Raw genomic sequence first — 27,932 nt, forward strand, 5'->3', positions numbered from 1 at the left:
TGTTTTGGGGCTGTCGCTGGGCAACACGGACTTTCAACTCCCTCCAAAGATTTTCTATGGGGTTGAGATCTGGAGACTGGCTAGGCCACTCCAGGACCTTGAAATGCTTCTTACGAAGCCACTCCTTCGTTGCCCGGGCGGTGTGTTTGGGATCATTGTCATGCTGAAAGACCCAGCCACGTTTCATCTTCAATGCCCTTGCTGATGGAAGGAGGTTTTCACTCAAAATCTCACGATACATGGCCCCATTCATTCTTTCCTTTACACGGATCAGTCGTCCTGGTCCCTTTGCAGAAAAACAGCCCCAAAGCATGATGTTTCCACCCCCATGCTTCACAGTAGGTATGGTGTTCTTTGGATGCAACTCAGCATTCTTTGTCCTCCAAACACGACGAGTTGAGTTTTTACCAAAAAGTTCTATTTTGGTTTCATCTGACCATATGACATTCTCCCAATCCTCTTCTGGATCATCCAAATGCACTCTAGCAAACTTCAGATGGGCCTGGACATGTACTGGCTTAAGCAGGGGGACACGTCTGGCACTGCAGGATTTGAGTCCCTGGCGGCATAGTGTGTTACTGATGGTAGGCTTTGTTAATTTGGTCCCAGCTCTCTGCAGGTCATTCACTAGGTCCCCCCGTGTGGTTTTGGGATTTTTGCTCACCGTTCTTGTGATCATTTTGACCCCACGGGGTGAGATCTTGCGTGGAGCCCCAGATCGAGGGAGATTATCAGTGGTCTTGTATGTCTTCCATTTCCTAATAATTGCTCCCACAGTTGATTTCTTCAAACCAAGCTGCTTACCTATTGCAGATTCAGTCTTCCCAGCCTGGTACAGGTCTACAATTTTGTTTCTGGTGTCCTTTGACAGCTCTTTGGTCTTGGCCATAGTGGAGTTTGGAGTGTGACTGTTTGAGGTTGTGGACAGGTGTATTTTATACTGATAACAAGTTCAAACAGGTGCCATTAATACAGGTAACGAGTGGAGGACAGAGGAGCCTCTTAAAGAAGAAGTTACAGGTCTGTGAGAGCCAGAAATCTTGCTTGTTTGTAGGTGACCAAATACTTATTTTCCACCATAATTTGCAAATAAATTCATGAAAAATCGTACAATGTGATTTTCTGGAGAAAAAAAATCTCAATTTGTCTGTCATAGTTGACGTGAACCTATGATGAAAATTACAGGCCTCTCTCGTCTTTTTAAGTGGGAGAACTTGCACAATTGGTGGCTGACTAAATACTTATTTCCCCCACTGTATATACTATTTTATACAATTCCATATGGTAACATGGGATTCTGTTATTTTGGGAGGGGGGGGTTCTACTTTGTAACTACTGCTAAGAGAGAGTTCCTTTTCATTACAATACAATCATTGTTTTAGGCACTTTATCTGCAGGTACAATATAGGGATAATTACATTTTGGTGAATGTACAGTATAGTTACAAAGTTACTACATGCCATAAACTTAATGTAAAGTACAATGTTGAAGGGATCTCTCATGCCCTCCGGCTCACATAATAACATACACACTTCTAGTCCACACTTAGCCTACTGTTTACTATTTCCCAAATAAACCCCCAAATGATATATTCTCAATTTTGATTATACATTGACCCCACACATTTTCCACATTTTAGTCTACAGTTACTGCATGTCCAGAGATTGGTGGTCAGACATCTCCTTAGTCATGGACATCTCCTTAGTCGACTCAGTCTGTCCTTGTTAGTAGATAAAAAGTAATCTTTCACAAATAAGTGTTTCCAACCAGAATGTGGAGGGCCAAGGCTCTGTGTATGTGATGATGATGAAGATAATGAAGATATAAACGAATGAAGCTGATTAGCTCATTTCTTGCTCTCCTTGATCTGCTCCACCTCGCTGGATTCATCCACTACCCTGCCGTTGATCATGGTCTGGGTGACCACCTTGACGATCTTCCTGGTCCTCACCTCGGGCTCCTCTGTAACACAGAACAGATCCACAGTTTCAGTTTCCACTAATCAGCACTAGTACACTGTAATAGCTGGTGTGTGGCACAAAATGGCTGCCATGATTTTAAAGGCTGGGATAGAGTTTAGACAATAAATTATCTGACAATGTACTTACTTTTAGGAGGAGGCATTTCCTTGATCCTGAAAGTCAAATCAATAAAACACAGTTTACTTATACTGAACAAAAATAGAAATGCAACATGTAACAATTTCAAAGAATTTACTGATTTACAGTTCATATAATGAAATAATTCAATTGATATAAATTCATTAGGCCCTAATCTATGATTTTCACATGACTGGGAATACAGATATGCATCTGTTGGCCACAGATACCTTTAAAAAAAGGTAGGGGCGTGACCACCATTTGCCTGCAGGCCATTTGCAGACCATTTGCATGCAAGAACTGGGACATTTTCAGCTTCCAGGAATTGTGTACAGATCCTTGTGACATTATCATGCTGAAACATGAGGTGATGTAAACTAATCCTTCTCCCCCCCCCCAAAAAAAAAGTGGTTGTCCCACTGGCTATTATTTACATTTTACATTTACATTTTAGTCATTTAGCAGACGCTCTTATCCAGAGCGACTTACAGTTAGTGAATACATGACTGTAAGTCGCTTTGGATAAAAGCGTCTGCTAAATGGCATATTATTAAATTATTATTACATATTTTTTTATACTGGCCCCCCGTGGGAATCGAACCCACAACCCTGGCGTTGCAAACGCCATGCTCTATCAACTGAGCTACATCCCTGCCAGCCATTCCCTCCCCTACCCTGGACGACGCTGGGCCAATTGTGCACCGCCCATGAGTCTCCCGGTCGCAGCCGGCTGCGACAGAGCCTGGATTCAAACCAGGATCTAGTGGCACAGTTAGCACTGCGATGCAGTGCCTTAGACCACTGCGCCACTCAGGAGTATAGTTGAATGCACCAATTTGTAAGTCGCTCTGGATAAGAGTGTCTGCTAAATGATGTAAATGTAAATGTGATGGCGGCGGATGAATGGCATGACAATGGGCCTCAGGATCTCGTCACGGTATCTCTGTGCATTCAAATTGCCATCGATAAAATGCAATTGTGTTCGTTGTCCGTAGCTTATGCCTGCCCATACCATAACTCCACCGCCACCATGGGGCACTCTGTTCACAACGTTGACATCAGCAAACTGCTCGCCCACATGACGCCTTACACGTGGTCTGCGGTTGTGAGGCCAGTTGGACGTACTGCCACATTTTCTACAACGATGTTGGAGGCGGCTTATGGTAGTGAAATTAACATTCCATTTTCTGGCAACAGCTCTGGTGGACATTCCTGCAGTCAGCATGCCAATTGCACGCCAATTGCATGCTCCCTCAAAACTTGATACATCTGTGACATTGTGTTGTGTGACAAAACATTTTAAAGTGGCCTTTTATTGTCCCCAGCACAAGGTGCACCTGTGTACGCCCCCATTCTCATCGACGGGGCTGTAGTGGAACAGGTTGAGAGCTTCAAGTTCCTTGGTGTCCACATCACCAACGAACTATCATGGTCCAAACACACCAAGACAGTCGTGAAGAGGGCACGACAAAGCCTATTCCCCCTCAGGAGACTGAAAAGATTTGGCATGGGTCCTCAGATCCTCAAAAAATTCTACAGCTGCACCATCGAGAGCATCCTGACTGGTTGCATCACCGCCTGATATGGCAACTGCTTGGCCTCCGACCGCAAGGCACTACAGAGGGTAGTGCGTACGGCCCAGTACATCACTGGGGCCAAGCTTCCTGCCATCCAGGACCTCCATACCAGGCGGTGTCAGAGGAAGGCCCTCAAAATTGTCAAAGACTCCAGCCACCCTAGTCATAGACTGTTCTCTCTGCTACCGCACGGCAAGCGGTACCGGAGTGCCAAGTCTAGGTCCAAAAGACTTCTCAACAGCTTCTACCCCCAAGCCATAAGACTCCTGAACAGCTAATCATGGCTACCTGGACTATTTGCACTGCCCCCCCACCCCATCCTTTTTACGCTGCTGCTACTCTGTTAATTATTTATGCATAGTCACTTTAACTCTACCCACATGTACATATTACCTCAACTACCTCAACTAGCCGGTGCCCCCGCACATTGACTCTGCAACGGTACCCCCCTGTATATATAGCCTCCCTACTGTTATTTTATTTTACTTCTGCTCTTTTTTTTCTCAACACTTTTTTTGTTGTTGTTTTATTTTTACTTTTTTTGTTAAAAATAAATGCACTGTTGGTTAAGGGCTGTAAGTAAGCATTTCACTGTAATGTCTGCACCTTTTGTATTCGGCGCATGTGACCAATACAATTTGATTTGATTTGATTTGATTTGTAATGATCATGCTGTTTAATCAGCTTTTTGATATGCCTCACCTGTCAGGTGGATGGATTATCTTGGCAAAGGAAAAATGCTCACTAACAGGGATGTAAACAAATTTGTGCACAGAATTTGAGACAAATAAGCTTTTTGTGCATATGGAACATTTCTGGGATCCTTTATTTCAGCTCATGAAACATGGAACCTTTACATGCTGCATTTATTTTTGTTCAGTGTACATATGAAGGAATTAAGCCAAGTCACACATACAGTGGTAGCATTGTCACCAGGCTCTTGTCTCATTTACAGTCTTGTCTGAATTAGACGTCAGTTCACCAAGGCTCAGGCTTATTTAAGCAATAAGGCCTGAAGGGCTTTTCTTATGCACGTCGCAACGCGGAGTGCCTGGACACAGCCCTTAGCCGTGGTATATTGGCCATATGTCACAAACCACCGAGGTGCCTTTTTGCTATTATAAACTGCTTACCAATAATTAGAGCAGTAAAAATAAGTGTTTTGTCATACCCGTGGTATACGGTCTGATATACCACGGCTGTCAGCCAATCATTATTAAGGGTTCGAACCACCCAGTTTATAATCCCAAATAACTCATACCAAAAAGCATAATCCTACCCCAGTATCTTACTGTATTTATGTTAAAGTCTGAGGGAATGTCAGTAAGGGAAGGTTAGGCAATGTCAATCTTCATACTAATTATGAAGTCTGTGTAAATCTGAGCTTAAAAAATGAATACAATTATTTAAAATAAATAAAGGGACTCACACTTCCTCTCCCTCCAGCAGTCTCCTGTAGGTGGCGATCTCCAGCTCCAGGTTCTGTTTGATGCGGAGCAGCTGTTCATAATCTGTCTTGTTGCGCTGCATGTCCAGACGCAGCTGGGACAGCTCCTCCTCCAGCTGAGACAGCGTGGCTTGCAGACTGTCCATCTCCAGAGCATACTTATGGCCAGTCTCTCTCAGGTTCCCCTCCAACACACCCACCTGCATGGGCACAGACAGGACAGGCCAGGGCAGCTAAATTAGCCTACTGTGTTTAGCTAGACGTTGGGATCGTCGCTAAGCTAAGATGCTAATGTTATACTCAGACATGCTAGAAATGTAATAGTGTCTTACCACTACACCGCTCATCATTGTAATGCTTATGTTATACAAAAACATGGCTGCCAAATTGTTGTAGCTTGCTACACACTAGCTCATCGCTTTTCAAGCTAGCGCACTAATATTATACACAGCAGTCATGCTATACGCTCCAGAGTAGAACTACACAGAGTCTATCTATGGCTCTCGACTTTAACACCTGGCTCATCAATTTACCATCTGTCAAACCTCACCAATTGACCAGTGAGACCAGGGAGTGTTATCATCACTCATCATTCTTCAGCTTATAGATACAGTATGTTGTTTATCAGGTTGAACAAACACACATTATCTGTTTTCTAAAGCAGCGCCTACTCTATGTAGATCTGGAGCTACTGCAGGAAGTAGCCCTCACATGTCACTGACAGTGCCACAGACATGACCTTGACTTGTCTGGCTCTGTCTGGGTCCTGACACATTGATGAATCGTCCTCCATTCACCTCCATTCTCTCAGGAGAGCAGAGGATATTCACTGTGTGCACTGTAGCACTGTTGCTTTGTAATGGCAAAGCAGATGCAGGTGTGAAGCAACACACTAAGAGAGGATGACTCAATCTATTTGAGGAGTGTTTTCATGTGTCTCCCACAGGGTTCATTTTACAATGATGCCCAGGGATTCTGTATCCTCAAAATCCAGAATGAATTGACCCCAACCCTGCTTCTCATCAGGCAGAAAGCATTGGTAGAGGCCGAGGAAATTGTATGGGACAGATAAGGGTGTGTCTGGACAGAAAGGGGGTGTGTCTGGACAGAAAGGGGCTGTGTCTATACAACTGAAGAGGGTGTGTCTGGACTGAAAGGGGCGTGTGTCAACAGAAGGGGGCATTTGGACAGCTGAAGGACAGCTGCAGTACCTGTTTGTGCAGACTGTCCAGTTCCCCCTCCAGGGCCTGTAGGAAGCGGCGTCTCTCGCTGAGCTCGCTCTGAGCACAGCGTAGCACCTCACCGCTCTCCTTTACCTCCGACTGCACTGACTCCAGCTGCAAAACACACACACGTACACACACACACACACACACACACACACACACATACACGTACACACATACGCAGACACAAGCGCACACACACATACAGTGGGGGAAAAAAGTATTTAGTCAGCCACCAATTGTGCAAGTTCTCCCACTTAAAAAGATGAGAGGCCTGTAATTTTCATCATAGGTACACGTCAACTATGACAGACAAAATGAGATTTTTTTTTCCAGAAAATCACATTGTAGGATTTTTAATGAATTTATTTGCAAATGATGGTGGAAAATAAGTATTTGGTCAATAACAAAAGTTTCTCAATACTTTGTTATATACCCTTTGTTGGCAATGACACAGGTCAAACGTTTTCTGTAAGTCTTCACAAGGTTTTCACACACTGTTGCTGGTATTTTGGCCCATTCCTCCATGCAGATCTCCTCTAGAGCAGTGATGTTTTGGGGCTGTCGCTGGGCAACATGGACTTTCAACTCCCTCCAAAGATTTTCTATGGGGTTGAGATCTGGAGACTGGCTAGGCCACTCCAGGACCTTGAAATGCTTCTTATGAAGCCACTCCTTCGTTGCCCGTGCGGTGTGTTTGGGATCATTGTCATGCTGAAAGACCCAGCCACGTTTCATCTTCAATGCCCTTGCTGATGGAAGGAGGTTTTCACTCAAAATCTCACGATACATGGCCCCTGTCACGGTTTCGGCCGAGGCTGCTCCTTCTCCTTGTTCGGGCAGGCTTCGGCGGTCGTCGTCTCCGGAGTACTAGCTGCCACCGTTCTATGTTTCGATGTTTGTTTGGTTTTGTCTGTTTACTTTATCCTATCCCAGGTATTCCTTAAAGAGGTGGGGTTTCAAATGTCTCCGGAAGGTGGTGAGTGACTCCGCTGTCCTGGCGTCGTGAGGGAGCTTGTTCCACCATTGGGGTGCCAGAGCAGCGAACAGTTTTGACTGGGCTGAGCGGGAACTATGCTTCTGCAGAGGTAGGGGAGCCAGCAGGCCAGAGGTGGATGAACGCAGTGCCCTCGTTTGGGTGTAGGGACTGATCAGAGCCTGAAGGTACGGAGGAGCCGTTCCCCTCACAGCTCCGTAGGCAAGCACCATGGTCTTGTAGCAGATGCGAGCTTCAACTGGAAGCCAGTGGAGTGTGCGGAGGAGCGGGGTGACGTGAGAGAACTTGGGAAGGTTGAACACCAGACGGGCTGCGGCATTCTGGATGAGTTGTAGGGGTTTAATGGCACAGGCAGGGAGGCCAGCCAACAGCGAGTTGCAGTAATCCAGACGGGAGATGACAAGTGCCTGGATTAGGACCTGTGCCGCTTCCTGTGTAAGGCAGGGTCGTACTCTCCGAATGTTGTAGAGCATGAACCTACAGGATCGGGTCACCGCCTTGATGTTAGCGGAGAACGACAGGGTGTTGTCCAGGGTCACGCCAAGGCTCTTCGCACTCTGGGAGGAGGACACAACGGAGTTGTCCTTCCCCGGGAGGAAGAGCAGCTCCGTCTTGCCGAGGTTCAGCTTGAGGTGGTGATCCGTCATCCATACTGATATGTCTGCCAGACATGCAGAGATGCGATTCGCCACCTGGTTATCAGAAGGGGGAAAGGAGAAGCTGGTATCGGGAAGGAGAAGCTGGTCAGAAGCTGGTATCGGGGCCGTTCTCTCGCAACGGTCCGGCACACCACCTAAACTCCGCCCCTGTGCTTTTTACTCGAAAAAGCTCAGTCCGGCGGAGCGAAATTATGACGTAGGGGACAGGGAGCTGTTAGCCGTGGTACAGGCCCTAAAGGTGTGGAGGCATTGGCTTGAGGGGGCTCAACACCCTTTTCTCATTTTGACTGACCACCGTAACCTGGAATACATTCGGGCAGCTAGGAGACTAAATCCTCGCCAGGCTCGGTGGACTATGTTTCTAGCCCGGTTCGTGTTTAAGATCACTTACATCCCTGGGTCCCAGAACGGAAAGGCAGACGCCCTGTCTCGGCGGTATGACACAGAGGAGAGGTCCGTTGAGCCCACTCCCATACTACCGAAGTCTTGTCTGGTGGCACCGGTGGTGTGGGAGGTCGATACGGAGATCGAGCGGGCGTTACGCACCGACCCTAGCCCTCCACAGTGTCCGGTGGGTCGGACGTACGTTCCGCTCGAGGTTCGGGATCGACTCATTTATTGGGCTCACACGTCACCCTCCTCTGGGCATCCAGGTATTGGCCGGACAGTGCACTGCCTTAGCACAAAGTACTGGTGGCCAACGTTAGCCAGGGATGTGAGGGTTTATGTCTCCTCCTGCTCGGTGTGTGCCCAGTGTAAGGCGCCCAGACACTTGCCCAGGGGTAAGTTACAACTCCTGCCCGTTCCACAACGACCCTGGTCTCACCTCTCGGTGGATTTTGTTACAGACCTTCCCCCCTCACAGGGGAATACCACATGCTGGGTCTTCCTACTGCCCTACAGACCGCTGAGGCACTATTCACCCACGTCTTCCGGCATTACGGGGTACCCGAGGATATAGTGTCTGATCGAGGCCCCCAGTTTACCTCCAGAGTCTGGAGAGCGTTCATGGAGCGTTTGGGGGTTTCGGTGAGCCTTACCTTGGGTTACCACCCGGAGAGCAATGGGCAGGTCGAACGTGTAAACCAGGATGTGGGTAGGTTTCTGAGGTCGTATTGCCAGGGCCGGCCGGAGGAGTGGGCGAGGTATGTTCCCTGGGCCGAGATGGCACAGAACTCTCTCCGCCACTCCTCCACTAAACTAACTCCTTTCCAGTGTGTGTTAGGGTACCAGCCTGCTCTGGCACCTTGGCATCAGAGCCAGATCGAGGCCCCTGCGGTGGATGAGTGGGTGCGGCGCTCGGAGGAGACGTGGAACGCTGCACACGTCCATCTGCAGCGGGCCATCCGTCGACATAAAACGAGCGCCGATCTCCACCGCAGTGAGGGGCCGGTGTACACACCGGGAGATCGAGTCTGGCTCTCGACCAGAAACCTGCCCCTCCGCCTGCCCTGCCGGAAGCTAGGTCGGCGGTTTGTGGGGCCTTTTAAAGTCCTGAGGAGATTGAACGAGGTGTGTTACAGGTTACAACTGCCAATTGATTACAAGAATATTAACCCCTCGTTCCATGTGTCTCTCCTCAGGCCGGTGGTAGCTGGTCCACTACAGGACTATGAGATAGAAGAGACTCCTCCGCCCCCGCTGGACATCGAGGGGACTCCGGCGTACACTGTTCGGTCCATCCTGGATTCGAGACGCCGGATGGGGGGTCTCCAATATCTCGTGGAGTGGGAGGGGTACGGCCCGGAGGAGCGGTGCTGGGTGCCGAGGAGGGACATCCTAGACCCGTCTCTTCTGACCGAGTTCCATCGTGGTCATCCCACGCGCCCTGCTCCGCGTCTTCCTGGTCGTCCTCGAGGCCGGGGTCGGCGCACGGCTTGAGCCGCGCGTCAAGGGGGGGGTACTGTCACGGTTTCGGCCGAGGCTGCTCCTTCTCCTTGTTCGGGCAGGCTTCGGCGGTCGTCGTCTCCGGAGTACTAGCTGCCACCGTTCTATGTTTCGATGTTTGTTTGGTTTTGTCTGTTTTGTTACACCTGTTCCTTGTTAGTGTTAATTATGCGTCCTATAAGTTCTCTTGGGTTTTGTCATGTGTTGTGTGTAATTGTTCGTTGTCATTTTGGGATGCTAGTTCGTTTATCTCTCTGTATTGTTTTTGTAGAGAGTTCCGCACAGTGTGTGCCTTTTGTTTGTACTATACCGGTGTGCGTAAAGTTCGCTTGCCTGCCAGGTTGTATTTAGCCGTGTTTGGCTTGTTCTTTTTGTCTTCACTAAAGACGTTAGTACGAAGCCTCTGTGTGTCCTGCGCTTGATTCCACACCACATCTACACTCAACCTTGACAGCCCCATTCATTCTTTCCTTTACACGGATCAGTCGTCCTGGTCCCTTTGCAGAAAAACAGCCCCAAAGCATGATGTTTCCACCCCCATGCTTCACAGTAGGTATGGTGTTCTTTGGATGCAACTCAGCATTCTTTGTCCTCCAAACACGACGAGTTGAGTTTTTACCAAAAAGTTCTATTTTGGTTTCATCTGACATTCTCCCAATCCTCTTCTGGATCATCCAAATGCACTCTAGCAAACTTCAGACGGGCCTGGACATGTACTGGCTTAAGCAGGGGGACACATCTGGCACTGCAGGATTTGAGTCCCTGGCGGCGTAGTGTGTTACTGATGGTAGGCTTTGTTACTTTGGTCCCAGCTCTCTGCAGGTCATTCACTAGGTCCCCCCGTGTGGTTCTGGGATTTTTGCTCACCGTTCTTGTGATCATTTTGACCCCACGGGGTGAGATCTTGCGTGGAGCCCCAGATCGAGGGAGATTATCAGTGGTCTTGTATGTCTTCCATTTCCTAATAATTGCTCCCACAGTTGATTTCTTCAAACCAAGCTGCTTACCTATTGCAGATTCAGTCTTCCCAGCCTGGTACAGGTCTACAATTTTGTTTCTGGTGTCCTTTGACAGCTCTTTGGTCTTGGCCATAGTGGAGTTTGGAGTGTGACTGTTTGAGGTTGTGGACAGGTGTCTTTTATACTGATAACAAGTTCAAACAGGTGCCATTAATACAGGTAACGAGTGGAGGACAGAGGAGCCTCTTAAAGAAGAAGTTACAGGTCTGTGAGAGCCAGAAATCTTGCTTGTTTGTAGGTGACCAAATACATATTTTCCACCATAATTTGCAAATAAATTCATTAAAAATCCTACAATGTGATTTTCTGGATTTTTTTTTCTAAATTTGTCTGTCATAGTTGACGTCTACCTATGATGAAAATTACAGGCCTCTCTCATCTTTTTAAGTGGGAGAACTTGCACAATTGGTTCCTGACTAAATACTTTTTTTCCCCACTGTATGTCTCAACAGTGACTTCCTACTGAGCTCATCTGAGATCTTCATCATTACCATGTCAGATGTCTCACTGACCTTCTTAAGGTACCAGGTCTCTGAGTCCTCCTTGTTCTTACGTGCGATGCCCTCATACTGGCTCCTCAGCTCAGCCATTATGGCCCCAAGGTCTGGGCCCTGGGCTGCATCCACCTCCACATTCACCTGCTCGTTGGCCATACGGGCCTTCATGGAGCCCATCTCCTACAGGGACAGAGACCATAGTTGGGGTCAACTCCATTTCAATTCAGTCACCTCAGGAAGTAAACTGGAATTAGAATTGGAATAGAATTGACCCCAACCCTGATGGAGAGAGACAAACACATTCAGTGGGCCTGGAAATGGAAAACTGTAATGGCTGATACTGATAGGTCCTAATCAATGTCTACACACTAACTCCCAGATGTCAGCTGGCAGTTGACGTCAGTGTGTTGTTGCTGGTTCTATGGGGAGGCAGCCAGGTGAGCTGTCTTAAAAAGATACTACTGTCTGTTAATAGGACAAATATAAGCACCCAACAAATTATTTATAATTATTATTAATTATTCAGAGGTAATATTGTGTGTGGGAGATATTATTTCTACTAGGGAGCCTGTGTAGTTGGCCACATCCTGGCTGTCTAAACACACACACTCCCTGTGGCTAGTGGAGCTTGCGTAATGATGTGTGTGTGTGTGTGTGTGTACAGTAGTCTGTATGATCATGGTATCAACAGACTCAAAGACTACACATAGTACAGGGTGTGGTCATTCTACACATTATTATATTTCAGTGACATTCAACATGCATGGGAACAAAACTGTACTCGCGTACCAAATGGGAATACTTTATAAATTTGAACACAATTACCCATGTACCAAGAAGCACCATTTGTCTCAAATAATAAACATTTTTCTAAGTAAAACAAGATGCCTTAAGGATATCATATGAATCCTCATGTTTTTTTGAGGATGTAATTCATATTTAAGAGTATGTGCACTGGGACAATCCGGAATAAAACTCAGTTTCCTGGAACAACCCTCCACAGAACCAAAAACTGTTTGACAACGCGTGAAGTGATTAGGTTGATGTGTAATTACTCATCAGTAATAGCTAGGCCGGTTTTGACCTTTGACCCATGCAGCGGAGCTCTCACCTCATCGTGATTCTTCTTGAGGAAGTAGAGCTCCTCCTTCAGGCTGTCCAGGTCTCCTCTCAGGGTGGCTATGATCTGGTCATGGTCTGACTTGGCCCTCCTGAGAGCCAGACAGTCCCTCTCTACAGACTGGCACAGTGTGGCCTCAGCCTCCCATCTACACAGATGGATGGTAACAGAGGCATAGCACACAGACATGGACACACACAGGTACACACGCCGGTATGCACACACATGCACGCAGGTAAACACACACACACACACGTAACCATACCTCGGTCAGCAGATACATCTACACATACTGTGAGCTCTGCTGCATTCCAACATGTCATCAGTACATTGTGAATACATAGGGACCTTGACACAGACTGAACTCTGGCGCCTCTTGATTTGTGCTTCACCTTGCCAACCGCAGATACCTCTGAAATGGATGATGTCTCCTTGACCCTATCTATCTATCATGGCCAGTACTAACTGATGACCTCCTTTCAGTCTGTGAGTACCGTGGGAGCAGGCTCTTATTTCTCAGCCTGACAGAGAGGTCATTTATCCAAAGTGCAACGTAGTCTAGCGCTCCCATGTGAATCTCACAGCCCGACAGGTAAAAGAAAAGCCCCTCTGTGTTGGCACCATAGAGGTCTTATTAAATTACGAGAGGGGCTATGTCATAAACCTAAAAGTTTCCCGGAATGGGGTGAAAACACTGGCAAACCATGGTTGACCAACTCCCTGACCAAAATGTCTGACCTTTATCCCATCATAAGAAGGTTCATGTCCATTCTAGTATTCTAATTCCTAATTCTATGGTTGGCACTCACTTAACCCTGAAGTCATCGGCGGCCAGCTTGGCGTTATCAATCTCCAGCATGATGCGAGCATTCTCCAGGATCTTCTTTCTCACCTGAGAAGTAGCAGGAAGGAAGGAACACATTTACTTTAAAGTTAGACACTAAAGCACATAGATACATATCTGTAAGTGTCCCATCGCAGGACAGCAGTCGGATCTGATGTACTAGTGAAAGAACAAAGTTGAGGAGCACGGCAGGGCACATACAGGAGACGTTTGTGGAATAGGCCTACACAAATGTAAACAATAAGGGTACCCAGGTATTGTAACCTATAGTGGTACACAATTACTGACTGGCTGATTACATATCATATTTATCATTACGGCCAGGTGGGCACTGACCTCCTGTCCAATGGCGTGAGCCTGGGCTATCATGCCCTCGATATCATGACCTTTAGGTGTCCGCTCCAGCATCAGTTGTTTGATCTTGAGCTCCAGCTCAGCGTTGGATCGCTCCAGGGAGCGCACCTTGTCCAGGTAGTTGGACAGCCGGTCGTTCAGGCCCTGCATGGTCTCCTTGTCGCTGGCGCCCACACCCATGCCATTCAGGGAAGAGAGGGTGCCCAGGACATTGAGCCCATTGCCCATGGAGAGGGAGCGGGAGAGGGACAGGGTGCTGGCAGAGGACAGGGAGGAGACAGGGGCCTTGGAACGGCTCCTGCCACCACTACCACTGCTGTCTCTCAGAGACATGCTGGAGAAGGATGGCTGGCGGGCTGAGTAGCTGCGCATGGAGAAGGTGGAGGACATGGTGCGTTTCTGCTGCGCTGGGGCAGAGAAGTGGAGAGAGTAGAGTGTTGTCAGTTGTCACTAACTGGCCAAGCTGCAAAGGCAAAAGTTATTCAATTTATCTCCTAAAAATCTGATTAAAAAACTAACCATAACCTTAACCACACTACTAACCAGAGTAGAGGAGGACTAAAACACACTGTTTGAACTATTATGTAGTCTGTAATCATATAGCAGCTGGACTACACACCCACTGTAAATGCAGTGGTGAAAAAAGTACCCAATTGTCATACTTGAGTAAAAGTAAAGATACCTTAATAGAAAATGTCACCCAGTAAAATACTACTTGAGTAAAAGTCTAAAAGTTTTTGGTTTTAAATATACTTAAGTATCAAAAGTAAATGTAATTGCTCAATTATACTTAAGTATCAAAAGTAAAAGTAAAAGTATAAATCATTTCAAATTCCTTATATTAAGCAAAGCAGACGGCACCATTTTCTTGTTTTTAACATTTATGGATAGTCAGGGGCACACTCCAACATAATTTACAAATTATGCATTTGTGCTCCGCCAAATCAGAGGCAGTAAGGATGACCACATGTTCTCTTGATAAGTGTGTGAATTGGACCATTTTATGTCCTGCTAAGCATTCAAAATATAATGAGTAATTTTGGGTGTCAGGGAAAATGTATGGAGTAAAAAGTACATTATTTTCTTTAGGAATGTAGTGAAGTAAAAGTAAAAGTTGTCAAAAATATAAATAGTAAAGTAAAGTACAGATACCCCAAGAAACTACTTAAGTAGTACTTTAAAGTATTTTTACTTAAGTACTTTACACCACTGTGTAAATGCAGTGTTGTATCATTATAGAAACATAAAGCACACAGAGCTCAGACCTAAACTCATAATATTCGGATCTGATTGTGTACATTAAACAATAGCCTTTGCTCATGTCAGTGTTCATGGTGTACAATAAACTCTCAGTCAATATTGCTTTAGTGAACAATACAGTATGTTTGAAATCATCCAAAATCATCCAATTATCCAATATCCATGAAGCTTAATTAAGTCTCCATCTCTTTGCACAAGACAAATTAGTTTTGCATCTAGATGTCACTGCTTCAGACCTACACTGTGTTTTAACAAAGAAAATGCAAAGAAAAACTTGCTTACCAAACACTAGAAAGCCTGTTAACTTTCAATTTCAGGTCACATAACAGTAATCAATTCAACATACATAATCATTATCTATTTACAAACTTTTGGAAAATAAAGAAGAACTTCAAAGAAAAAAGTACTTACATGTGTATGTGTGCTGAAGTTGGTCCTGAAAGTGTGATGGGATCTGACCCTGATGGTACAGGTGACTGTTTTGGCTATATGAGAATCCTCAGGTGAGCTGGGCTGTGTCACTGAAGGGGGCGAGGGACTTGCTCAGAATATCTGTGGATTGGGCGGAGCCATCATGGATGTATCCAATCAAAAGGATCCACTAGTAGAGTGCAATGTGACACCCTAGAGTTGGTACAAAATATAAAGTCTTGTCATGATAGAGAACTTATCTCATCATTAAATATTGTAAAATCCCTTATCTCTTAGTTCTCAGCTCCTTCACCAATTGACAAAAATGGAGGCTAACAAAAAATCCCATAATCGCAATGATACAAATATATAATACAATAGATGTATATTAATTAGACAAAGATTATACAAAAAAATCAATACTAGCACATCAGTGATATACTAATTATGCTAGGGCAAACTGAGGAGTCACACAGACAGTTTCTACAGTGTGGTGTTCACACCGGATCAGCAGCACTGCCTGTCATGCTTCCAACCTCAGTACAGTAACAGCATCCTCTTTAAAGGCACTGTCCTGTCTGACCTGATTAGATACAATGGAGAGTTTAGCTAGGCCAGCACACACGCATGCACACATGCACACGCACACACATACACACTCTCTCACACTCACACTGGACAGGGATCCCATTTAGCTGCAGCACAATACAGGGTAACTGGATACAACTGTTCCATCTGAGGATGGGCTGAGGGCCGAGGGGCTGGGGAGAGCAGGGAGGAAGGGAGGAAGGGAGGAAGCTGGGACAATGGAGGGAGAATGAGAAGGGGAAGAAAGGAAAAACCCCTGAGAAATGCTACCCATGGCCTAAAAACACAGCCATACCTTTGCATTGCAAGTGTAGGTTTCAGTAATGTCTATCTGTGCCTTCGTGCAGTCCTCATCGTTGATATCTAAACACTGTCAGATTGAACAACATTACATTTGCATTTTAGTCATTTAGCAGACGCTCTTATCCAGAGCGACTTACAGTTAGTGAATACATTATTATTTTATTTTTTTAATATATATATATTTTTTTTATACTGCCCCCCCCCCCGTGGGAATCAAACCCACAACCCTGGCGTTGCAAACATCAACATTAAACAATGAAAGAGAGGTTCTTTTTGAGTCAAACTGGGGAAGAATCAGTTTTAAATGGTTCCATGGGGGAAACATCATCACCTCCATCAGATACTAAAATTGACCTCATTCATATTGACATACAAGGACCCTGACCACATGAGGAAATCCAAAGTCATTAGCAATAAATAAAGAACTTGTTGGGATAATTAAGATTTTAAGGTTACTGGTATAATTCTTACAGCTGTAGTCTGGAAGATCATAAATAGTACATCCCTAAACACTGTGTGGAGAGTGGAGACATACCTGTTGACATCCCCAATATGAAATGTTGATAGGAGCTGCCTTTGGCACTCAGTGCCTCTCAGTGGTAAGAAGGAGCTATTGCATTTATGGGCAACTACATTCCTTTTCTGAAATATCAAAACAGACTTAAATTGATATTCACTGAGTATGTCAAACACTAGGAAAACCTTCTTAATATTGAGTTCCCCCCCCCCCCGGCACCTACTACCATACCCCGTTCAAAGGCACAAATATTTTGTCTTGTCCATTCACCCTCTGAATGGCACGCATACACAATCCATGTTTCAATTGTCTCAAGGCTTAAAAATCCTTCTTTATTAACCTGTCTCCTCCCCTTCATCGACACTGATTGAAGTGGATTTAACAAGTGACATCAATAAGGGATCATAGCTTTCACCTGGATTCTTAACAGGCTTCTTAACAGCTTCTACCCCCAAGCCATAAGACTCCTGAACAGCTAATCATGGCTACCTGGACTATTTGCATTGCCCCCCCACCCCACCCCACCCCCCTCTTTTACGCTGCTGCTAATCTGTTTATTATTTATGCATAGTCACTTTAACTCTACCCACATGTACATATTACCTCAATTACCTCGACCAATCGGTGCCCAAATTGACTCTGTACCGGTACCCCCTGTATATAGCCTCCCTACTGTTATTTTATTTTACTGCTGCTCTTTAATTATTTGTTATTTGTTATTTTTTACTTATCCATTTTTTACTTTATTTTCTTTAAAACTGCATTGTTGGTTAAGGGCTTGTAAGTAAGCATTTCACTGTAAGGTCTACACCTGTTGTATTCAGCGCATGTGGCAAATACAATTTGATATGATTTGATTCACCTGGTCAGTCTGTCATGGAAAGAGTAGGTGTTCTTAATGTTTTGTATACTCAGTGTAGATGCATTTTAATTCAGCAATTTAGTGCAATATAGAAATCAAGTAATTTGTAGGCCTAAACATATGTAATTAAACTGGGTTAAGAATATAGACACTGATTTCTCATTCTCTGTCTAAGAGGGCAGGGGTGTATTCAGTAAGCTTAAAGGCTGATTGGAAACAGTCTATACCCTAGTCTTCCAGGGTAGTGAGTGTAGCCAATCATTAATCAAACTGAAGTACTGCTGTACAGTTTTAACAGTTGTTGTCATCCTGATAAATAAACACATTTTTGACTCACGCTGACGTTTCACATTTATTTTTGCAAAGTGGGAGGTTGGCTTTGAGCGTTGTCAAAGTGAATCATTTGTGTTAGCTATTTCCTCAGTTTTCCTCAGTGGTAGGCTACTCCTCATGTTAAATGCACATCTGTGTGGTTCTTAGTGTAGGCCTAGTTGTACTGTGTGCTACTGTAAGAATCTGAGCTCATTATACTACGGTATTCATGTTCTAGCATTCAGAAACTACTTTGTGTACTGTCTCGATTTTTGAAGATCTTCACATTTCTCCTTCCCATATTTAACAAAAATACACATGTACTGTAAATGACTGTAATGCTGTTCATAAACGGCATGCTCTTGGCCTCAAAGTGAGGTGTTTCTCACTTTGAGGCCAAAACAGCTGATGAATAACCCTGCATTCCAGAAATACTTTAAATATGAGGTTAAAGTACAACTATAGTGTTCCAACAAAAAATATTGCATGACTCTTATTCTTGATATCCGATGTGAATACTCTGAAAAGAGTTGAGGCATTCCTAGAACACTATGCTTTTAGAGCTTGCCTTTTTTTCTAACTTACAGTATGTCATCATCATTATCTATGTTAGATAGTCTAAGTCCTTGTGACCATTATGAACGTTTTTGTCATAGGCTATTCTCTGTACATCATTGTGATACATTGTATGGATGAGCGTTTCTCTGAACAGAAAAAAAGGTGCACGTACAAAAAAACAGTCAGAAAATGAAAATGAAACTTCAAAAATAAACTTTACTTTAGGAAAAGAAAGAGGAAAAATAGGAGGTAGAGGAACTAACACCCACCCACACAGACTTTTGTTGTCTGCAGCGAGAGTTGGTAAGTGCTGCTGATCAGTATGATGGTGAGTAGCATGAACAGTGATGTGATGATGTGAATATGCAGCAGAGACGAGAGGTACTGTAGATGTAATTGCTCATCAGTGGAGCTACGCTGTAATCCCGGAAGAGGAATCCTGCAATCAGAGGCCTATTCATTAGCATGGGGCCCCATTTCATCTGTAAGCACTTAAACCTGCCAATCACAGGGCAGACGCATGACATTATGACAAAATGAGACAGTTCTAACTACCAGAGATGCTTGTGCATGGAGAAACATGGCTCTAAATCCTCTATTCTGTCTGCTTCATGCTTTCAATGGGTATTGGATGCTGTGTTAGAGATTTTGATTTGACTAAAAAAATCTAATTTGCATTTATATCTCATTTAGTTTGACTGTAGCCCAGAATATGCCTGACTGATAATCATCAGGCAGTTCTTTGTACAACACAAAATAAAAAGGTCCTTTCACAGATTAGATCTAGAAAGGCACAAGAAAGGCACAAGAAAGGCAAATCAGATACATATAGCTGATAGCACTGGTTATTGGTGGTGTCTTGCAATACCAGTCACCTCAAGGAATTCAGAATTGTTTTCTATTTCACAATTGGTTTGATTGTAAAGGAATAATCCAAAAAGTGACTTTGAGTATACTGTAGAGACCGTTCATAATGACTTGTTTTAATAAAAAATATACGTTATTACATTGTAATTACAAATGTAATTAGAGTAATTAGAATGAATGTAAACTTCATGTTAAATTCAAAGCTGTTGTACCTGACTGTTGTTCTTTTCCATCTCTCTCTGTAATCGGCCATATCTTGAGATTCCGTTTCCTCCTCCTTGTTCTTGTTTCGATGTGTCAGGTAGGGTCCTCTCCGTTGCTCCACTCATGTTGGGTGGGTTTCACATCTCTGCCTGATCCACACCTGGCTCAGTCAAAGCATACCCATCTCTAATGAAATCTTCAATGGTCAAATCACAGCACAAGGGAAGCCACTGTTGCTGCTTGTATCTACAGCATATACCCCTCTTTTTACTGTAGCTCTGGTTTCTGTGTCACTGGGTCAAGGATCATGTAGTCATGTATCTAACATTCTCTGTCTCCTAGCCTTGGCTTCCAGGCCTCGCTAAGGTGAAAGCCTGGTAGAGACTATCTGTCTCCTAATGCAGCAAGGACATGTTCTGGGTAGAAGTTGCCCATAAGCACAGATCTCGGATCGGCTTACCCTCTCAATCCTTACCTTAACCATTAGAAGGGAAAATGAAAAATGGACCTTAAATCAGTGTCAACGCGCAACACAACTACTACTCCCAAGAGCACCATTGGTCTATGGCTTGGGATGATGTGGTTATTGGATGTATGCCCCCTTGTGGTGAACAGTGGTCCCGCTGAGCATGGATGAGGTTATAGGTTGACGTTGCCCCTAGACACTCCTCTAAGGTCAGCATTGCATTCTCCCCTCCCTAATGGTTGAGGTTCGATTAAGGTTACGCTGATCCCAGACCTGTGCCTGCGGGGAACGGTGATAATAGAGGGCTGGTGAGGCTGGCGGTATCTTCATTTCAAATGGTTCTATTTGGCCTTTACCAACACACCTACATTTTTTGAATCCTTGAGATTCTCAAACAACAGACTAGCTTACAGTAAATCCTCTTCTTTGTCAAACATACTTTTCTGGTGTTGTCATGCATCAAATTCAAAACACATTTCCCTCTATTGAATGTCAACAACAAGATTCTTTGATTTCAAGTGAATTCCCTCTGACAGAGAAAGGTTCTGACTGGGATGCCAGATATGTGAGCTCCAAACAGATGTCTGTTGGTGCTATTTTAGCATGGTAAAACACCAACGAATGTCACAAGCTAGGAACGATTGTGGTTTCCATTTGTTCCACAGTATGTGGCATACGTGCGTGTATGCTGTCTGCCGGAGTATTGTTCTTCTCTCACTTTCACTGCTTATGACAAGACCTGTTTAATTTAATGTACTGTTTTCACAATAATTTTTATTATGTGAGCTGAAAACACTGTATGCAATATGAGTATGAATAAGTTTGTTCATTGAATTACTGCTATGTATAATCAGTGTTTCACTTTAGTTTTACAAGGCAAAGAATGACAGGCGGTATAACATGTTGAAGTGTTGTACTGTTTTTATGCAAGGTACATTGAGCTGGATTTGTCTCTCATTTTATCAAATTCAAAGATCCTGGAAAACGGACCGTCAACCTACTTGAAGAGAGCATGCAAATGAAGGTGGGAATTAATTCAGGCTTAGTTCGTATTAAAAACAGATAACTGACTGGGGTCCCTAACAAAGGAAACGGTCAGGACTATATTTTCCTCAGAGTTCATTATTCTGTTCCTTGCCACAACAGCAGCTTGAGTGCTGCCAATCAATACAACAACTTCAGATTATCACAGTAAAAAGGCTTTATGGAATGAAATGGAGTGCTAGATCAATACTATCCAAAGAGTTAAACACTTTTAAATGGTCTTGCCATCGGATTGATTGTTGCAGCCATTACACACATAGGGAGTGAATTGGGGACCCTCAAACTGTATCTTGATCATTACATACCTATGAATATTGCTGTTAAATACAGGTTATAAAGGGTACTTGGCCTTTACTGGGTGACCTAATGGATTTGCTATTGTTGAATGAGGGGGGAGTGTGTGTGTGTGTATTCAAGTTTATTTGTCATATGCACAGGATGCACATGGTGTACACAGTCCAATCAAATGCTTACTAGCAGGTTCCTTCTTTACAATGCGAAAACAATAAGAAATAATACAAAATAAAAATTAAGCTAATGTAATTAAATAGAATAAAAATGTAGCATAAGTATAAATACAGGAAGGAACTCAACAATTTACTGTACATTATTTATATTTGGAGAGCAAAGTGTTTAAATTGTGCAGTATTTAGCAATAAATAAAAGTGTGTGTGTGTGTGTATGTGTGTGTGTGCGTGCGTATGTGTGTGCGTTAGTAAAATAATTAGTTAAACTGTGTGTATTTTATCTTCTGCACAGCATGTTCTCTATTACACACGATTATAGGACTTGAATCCTTCATGTCTCCTGTTGTGTCCATGTAAAACCAAATGTTCTATTTCTCAACAGATTTTTTTTCCAATAGTCTTTCAGGCACATTTTATTAAATCAGTAAAATATGTACAATTTACAATAAATGATTTATTTCATTTGAAAACATTTTTAAAAGTGCTTCTTGGTGAAGTATATTTTTTAATAAATAAAGGGGCACATAAGCTTTCCATTTTACAACCAAAACAAGTTAATAACAACACTCAACACTCTCTCTCAACACACAAGATCAGAAGAGTATTCATCGTCACCTTACACATAAATAATAGCCCATGCATGGGAGGGTTTTATACAGGAAAACAAGCAGACAGAGTGACAGAAAAAATGTCATATTTAAAACGATGGGAATTGAAACATTAAATACCTTTAGTACTACCAGTTGATGAATAAGATGATGAAAAATCATAATCCACAATGAATGAAAGGAGATTTCCTGTTAGATTAGTCTTCCTGTTCCTAATCCTGGTCCTGGAGTTTCAGTGTATTCCCTGTCAATGGATGGGTGGTCTAATCTGGTCCTGATGATTACCATATTTATATTGGACTGGGATGTTTTTCCACAGATGATCTAAAGTCTAGCTGCCATTATAAAACTGTCCGTCCATTTGACAATGTGATATCTCCAACTCTGCAGACCATGGAGGCGGAAGAAACCGCAGCAGTCCTCATGTATAGTCAAATGGGAGAGGCAAATGTTGAAATGTTCTCAATGTTGCGGGATGAAAAGTTCTGTGAGAGATAAGGCTTGTGGGGGAGGTGGTGGTCTCAGGGGTGTTAGTTAGCGGCTGATGGGTAACTGTGGTAAGGCCATGCCTGGGTGGGTGAGGTGGTTAGGGGCAGACAGCATCGAGAAGGGATGACCTGTGCACAGAAAGCAACAGAAAGAGAAAAAATATATTAAACTCAATTAGACTAAATACATCCCACAACAACTATAGGTGATGTGATGTGAATTTAAATACACTGTAGTCAGAATCCTGTCGTCGATAATCTCCATTGGTAGAATAAAAAAAAAATAAAGAATTATGTCAGAGCCAAAGTCACGTAAATGTACATGCATGTGTTGTCCATCGATATGGAAAAAACTACTCACTGTCAATGTATCCATGCAGAGCCAGTAGGTGTGGTCTTTCAGGACTGCTGAAGGGGGAGTAGAGGTCGTCTGACAGTGAGGGGGGCATTCTGGAGTGGGGATGGGGGGCGCCCTGGAGGTGACCGTTGTGCTGGGGTGGAGGGTGCTTTTTATGTCTTGCTCTGCAGTTTTGAAACCAAACCTATATGAAAATGGAACGTTACTAAAGATCGTTGAATGATGTATGCAACAAGTGATTTGGTATAGATGAATGATTTTATGATATCATATTATCTTATTACATCATACTTTTTTTCCGAAATGTGTAACAACTTTACACCCACTAGTTCGATATTGTCATACATACTTGTATGACCCGTCTGCTCAGTCCTGTCATGTCTGACAGCTTCTGTAGAGTCTGGGCATCAGGGTTGTTGTCTTGGTTAAACTGAGACTGCATCACCTGGGAACACATACCTAGCAAACTCAGTCATGAAGCTTCATATTCAGCTGAATATTCACTGAATATAGCGAATTCAGTCAGCCAATCACATTCATCTGAATGATGTAGAAAGCAATACTAAAACTAACATTCATCCTGTCTTTTTTGTTCTGTCACACACAAATACTGTGCATACTTTCACAGACACACTCACACACGTAAACACACACAGACGGTACCTGTAGTTGCTCAGCGCTGAAGGAAGTACGTGCTCTCTTGGCTGGTTTGGGTTGGCCATCCTGATCAGAGGGGAAGGCTCCCTCCAAAGTGAGACCCGTCCCTAAGTCACAGGAACAGTGTGGAAAAAAACACCACACAGTGTTATATTGTTTGCAAGTACTGGATAGCAACGCATACATTCCTAAGAGTAAGAAATGTATGACCCCAATTATGTCTGAATTCTCCCCCAATACCGTTTACTCCTAACTGTTAAATCCCATACATGGCTAATTACTTGATTAAATTCTGAGGCTGCATGCATCCCACACAAAATGTATTAGAAATCAGCACCCTTCCCTTAAATCATATTTGGGTTCCCTACTCCCTGACATTGTCTGAGACACAAGTCTGACCACGTACCGTTTTCAGCCGCTCTCTGGAGGTTCTCCACCATGGTGTCGTAGTGGGCTCGACATAGCACCCTGCCCTCCACCAGACCAAACTCCTCCCCCGTGGACAGCTGCCTCTTACAGGAGTAGCAGGCGAAGCAGGCCAGGTGGTACACACTGCCCCGCGCCCGCCGCACCCAGTCACTGGCATACACCTGGCGCCTGCACTGGCCACACTTGGTGCCAAACCTACTGTGGTGAGACAGAGAAGAGCAGGGGGCATTGTTAGTAGTCTTTCACTGCTAATGAAAATAAACTTGTAGTCAACTGAAATGTTGTGCAGGCCAGGAATAGAAATAAGTTATTTTATTGTAAAAGATTACAGACAGCATTGCTTACAGTTTTCCAAACTAATTTCACTTTAGTAAAAATTATTTAACCTTCTGTTAATTAAAACAATAACCAGCACCATATGATAATATAATTATAATTATAGAATAATGATAATAATATAACAATAGCGTTTACTTGACATGCTTCAAATATAGAGTGAGTGAGAAAAATAGCCCTTGATAAATTACATAATGTTTTAGCATTGGCCCCGGTCAGAGGAGGGAATGATACATTGATAAATGAAGAACAACGAAAACGAATAACCTAAATTTAGTGATCTCAAAGTTGTAAGAATCATGATTGAGAGTAAAAATGTTGATGATATCCACCACATTATCACTAAAGACAATAATTAAAATATATACAGTATGAAAATGTATGCACTCACTAACTGTAAGTCGCTCTGGATAAGAGCCTCTGCTAAAAAGACTAAAATGTAAATGTAAAATAAATAAGAGAAAAATAACTTGACCTTTTTTTATCGGTCGTAGAAGTGTGCATAAATATGATATGTTATAAATGGGCTATGTTTTTATTCAAATAGCCTCGTTAACATGTCTGCATTCGTTGCTTAAAAAAAACAAAAACATAATGCGTGTAGTTGTATTTATGTGATTTAGAAGTTACAACGAAAAGAACAGTCCAATCCTGTTTACTTGCCCGAAGATATAATGAAGCACTCGCCTTGCAACAATGTATTTTTAGTAATAAGTATAATAACGGAAGAGAATAGAAATAGGATAGGTTCAATATGACGTGATAAGTAATCAATTGTTTATGAACATTCACCCTCGCGCCAAACATAGAACATACATTCTAAGGAAAACATATAGCAAAACTTACCCTACCTGAAATAATCCAATTTGCAAAATATTTCTTTGTTTTTGATGTAGCAGCTATTGTGCTGACGTAATGATACTCTGCATACTGAACATTCCAGACATCCCACGTGCCAATTCAAATTGTTCACCTGCAATGATAAAAAAAACACTCATGATGATAATGATGATAATAATAATAACAATAATAACAACAACAACAATAATATAATAATAATAATAGTAATAATAATAGTAATAATAATAGTAATAATAATAGTAATAGTAATAATAATAATAATAATAATAATAATAATAATAATAATAATAATAATAATAATAATAACAAGAATAACAAGAATAACAATAATAATGTTTTTTTCGGCGTACTTATTCTATAAAGTAGAAGTAATGTGAAAGATTATGCAAATATGCATGCAATATGTGAGGAAGAAATAGGTTTGAAATTCAATTTTAAATGATGCTTGATTTGAGCGGTGTAACAAAAGGCTTTATAATGCTCACTTTCAGTAGGTATCTGTCTTGGATCTCTGTGCCGCAGCTGGCACACTGGTTTTTCCCGGTGGACGGAACCGGCGTCGGGGAGGCCAGGGTCGGATGCAAGCACATAGACGGTGTTACCAGAGGACTGGGCAGGAGAGGAGCCTCTTCTTTTACATCCGCATAAGACTCCCCGTCCGAGTGAGACTGAGGTTTGGGATAGATTTTTCTTGTCATAATCTTATATCGCCCGGGATGCAAGGTATGCTACAAGGCCTCTCGACTTGTATGAATTACAGGAAACATGACACAGTGCATGACAAACCCTCACAGGATACAAGAAAACAAGCATTGTATGCAGTAGCCTAAATGCAACAAACATTTCCAATGAAATGGGCTTACTACAACATCCTGCTACTGAAAACAAAACTTAAAAGGCATGTCACAAAAGTAAACTATGAACATGGGGTTTGGAAATGAAAAAAAGGTAGTCCAAGTTCGGCCAAGTCTCCGATTATCAGTTTACACTATGTCGAAGTTTCTATTTTGATTAGATAACATAATGAATGTCTTAAGTCGGAATAACTCACCATTATCAAGCTATTCTGTTTGTGGAGAAACAGCCGTGCAGATGAAACCTGGAGCTGTGCCTGAAGTCTGCTCTGTGCCCTGTTCTGCTCTGCGCATTACGCATCCCTACCAGCCCATACTGCAAGCTATATCCAGTCCAAAACAATGAATAACACTTTCTACTGCATTTAAATGCTGGCAACAAAAGCTACATTTGCTGAAGCAATTATAATTAGGATTTATCGTTTTCCTTTAAGCACAACCCGTAAACTACCTCCCTAATCGCATATAGTTCCCATGCAATCGAAAGCACTGAAAAGATGGACTACCTGCAATTAGTGATGGCTTCAAATGCTCGGGATAAGAGGCAGCCAGTGTCAATTTCAACTGTCAATCAGAGAAGGCATCGCGCCACCAGAATAATTGTATATTTTAATTTTAATAGCCGTAATCGAAAATCGAATTTCTCTACACAAGACTAGGATGTGAAGAGCCTCAATTGAACATCGCACTATTCATAGTAGACAATGTAGCCTACATAAGTTGCAGCTGATCTTGAAACATAAAGGAGCGTGATTGTCTCAGCTTCGCTTATGATAGGCCACTTGAGCCTCTCTTGGTGATTAAAACGGTATTCAAAGAGTGCCAAAATCTGGGTTTGGGTGGAATTCAGAATCTATTTTGTCCTTCATTTAAACAAAATTAGGCTAGCACAATTGTGAAATATGTTTATAATTATCATTAAACATAGGCTGGAGCGTGGAAAACAAAAAGGCAATCAGCTGGGCTATTCAAAGACCAGCGCAGCCAAGCAATTAGCCTAAGTCTTCACTTGCAGTGAGTCGATAGCCTATACTGCAAATACTCAAATGATTAGATGTCATGTCATACCTGCTTAACGAAAACATTGTCCAACAATACTTTATTCTCCTCCGGGAGTGGAGATGGAACTTCATTGTTCCAGTACATGCAGGGGACCGGTTAACACTGTAGTCTAAGTGAGAGGCAGGCGGTATCCAAGTAGTGTCCCGGGATGGGTTTAGTAGAGAATTATGATTTTACACATGAAAATTAAAATTGAAACAGCAAAAAAGCGTTTACCCTGACACGGACATACATAAAATTAGGTTGAATTGTCCATGACAGTTAGCTTTACTGCCACTCCCTGTTGGTGTTTATTTCCAAGATACAGTCCTTTGCGCTATATGTTGTTGAAGCTGCAGCCAGCAGCAAATTAGTCCAAATCGAGTGAGCGGTGGCCTGCGATGTATCGGCATGCGCTGAGTTGGGAAGGATATCCCGCGCGCTCAGGAAATTCAACGACCCGTGTCCATTCAAGAAAGCTCTTGAGGGGATGACGGACAATCACTGGTTCTTCAGGCACTCGCCCTTTCCACCTCTTCAAAATGGAAGTTACTCCCGACTGCCTTGAGAGGAATAGGATTGGGGTGGGGCATAAATAACAGAATTCAGATGTTTTTTAAATTGTTGTTGCGTGCAGCAGATTATGAAAATAGGCCTATCTATAATCTCGTTTGCCAGTGGTATACAAGGATGCTTCAAAGTGCTACAGTAAATG

The 27,932-nt window shown here is 43.2% G+C and overlaps 2 protein-coding genes across 2 annotated transcripts; both read right to left on the minus strand.

Annotated features, from left to right (window-relative positions):
* Positions 1–1,846: 1,846 nt before the first annotated feature.
* Positions 1,847–14,116, minus strand: LOC311141669 (keratin, type I cytoskeletal 18-like; the record flags this gene model as incomplete). The annotated part of the gene is made up of 8 exons (XM_084177075.1): positions 1,847–1,962; positions 2,109–2,134; positions 5,106–5,323; positions 6,335–6,460; positions 11,424–11,588; positions 12,520–12,676; positions 13,338–13,420; positions 13,709–14,116. 8 exons carry the CDS (start codon positions 14,114–14,116, stop codon positions 1,847–1,849), a joined length of 1,299 nt encoding a protein of 432 aa, XP_084033201.1.
* An 8,611-nt stretch (positions 14,117–22,727) lies between these two features.
* Positions 22,728–27,322, minus strand: LOC311140901 (LIM/homeobox protein Lhx6-like; the record flags this gene model as incomplete). The annotated part of the gene is made up of 8 exons (XM_084176174.1): positions 22,728–22,810; positions 23,043–23,223; positions 23,389–23,484; positions 23,703–23,803; positions 24,103–24,323; positions 25,313–25,434; positions 25,808–25,990; positions 27,245–27,322. 8 exons carry the CDS (start codon positions 27,320–27,322, stop codon positions 22,728–22,730), a joined length of 1,065 nt encoding a protein of 354 aa, XP_084032300.1.
* Between the last annotated feature and the right edge of the window lie 610 nt (positions 27,323–27,932).

This window comes from Coregonus lavaretus (genome assembly GCF_964263955.1).
Source record: "Coregonus lavaretus genome assembly, chromosome: 14".
NCBI classification, from domain to species: Eukaryota; Metazoa; Chordata; class Actinopteri; order Salmoniformes; family Salmonidae; genus Coregonus; species Coregonus lavaretus.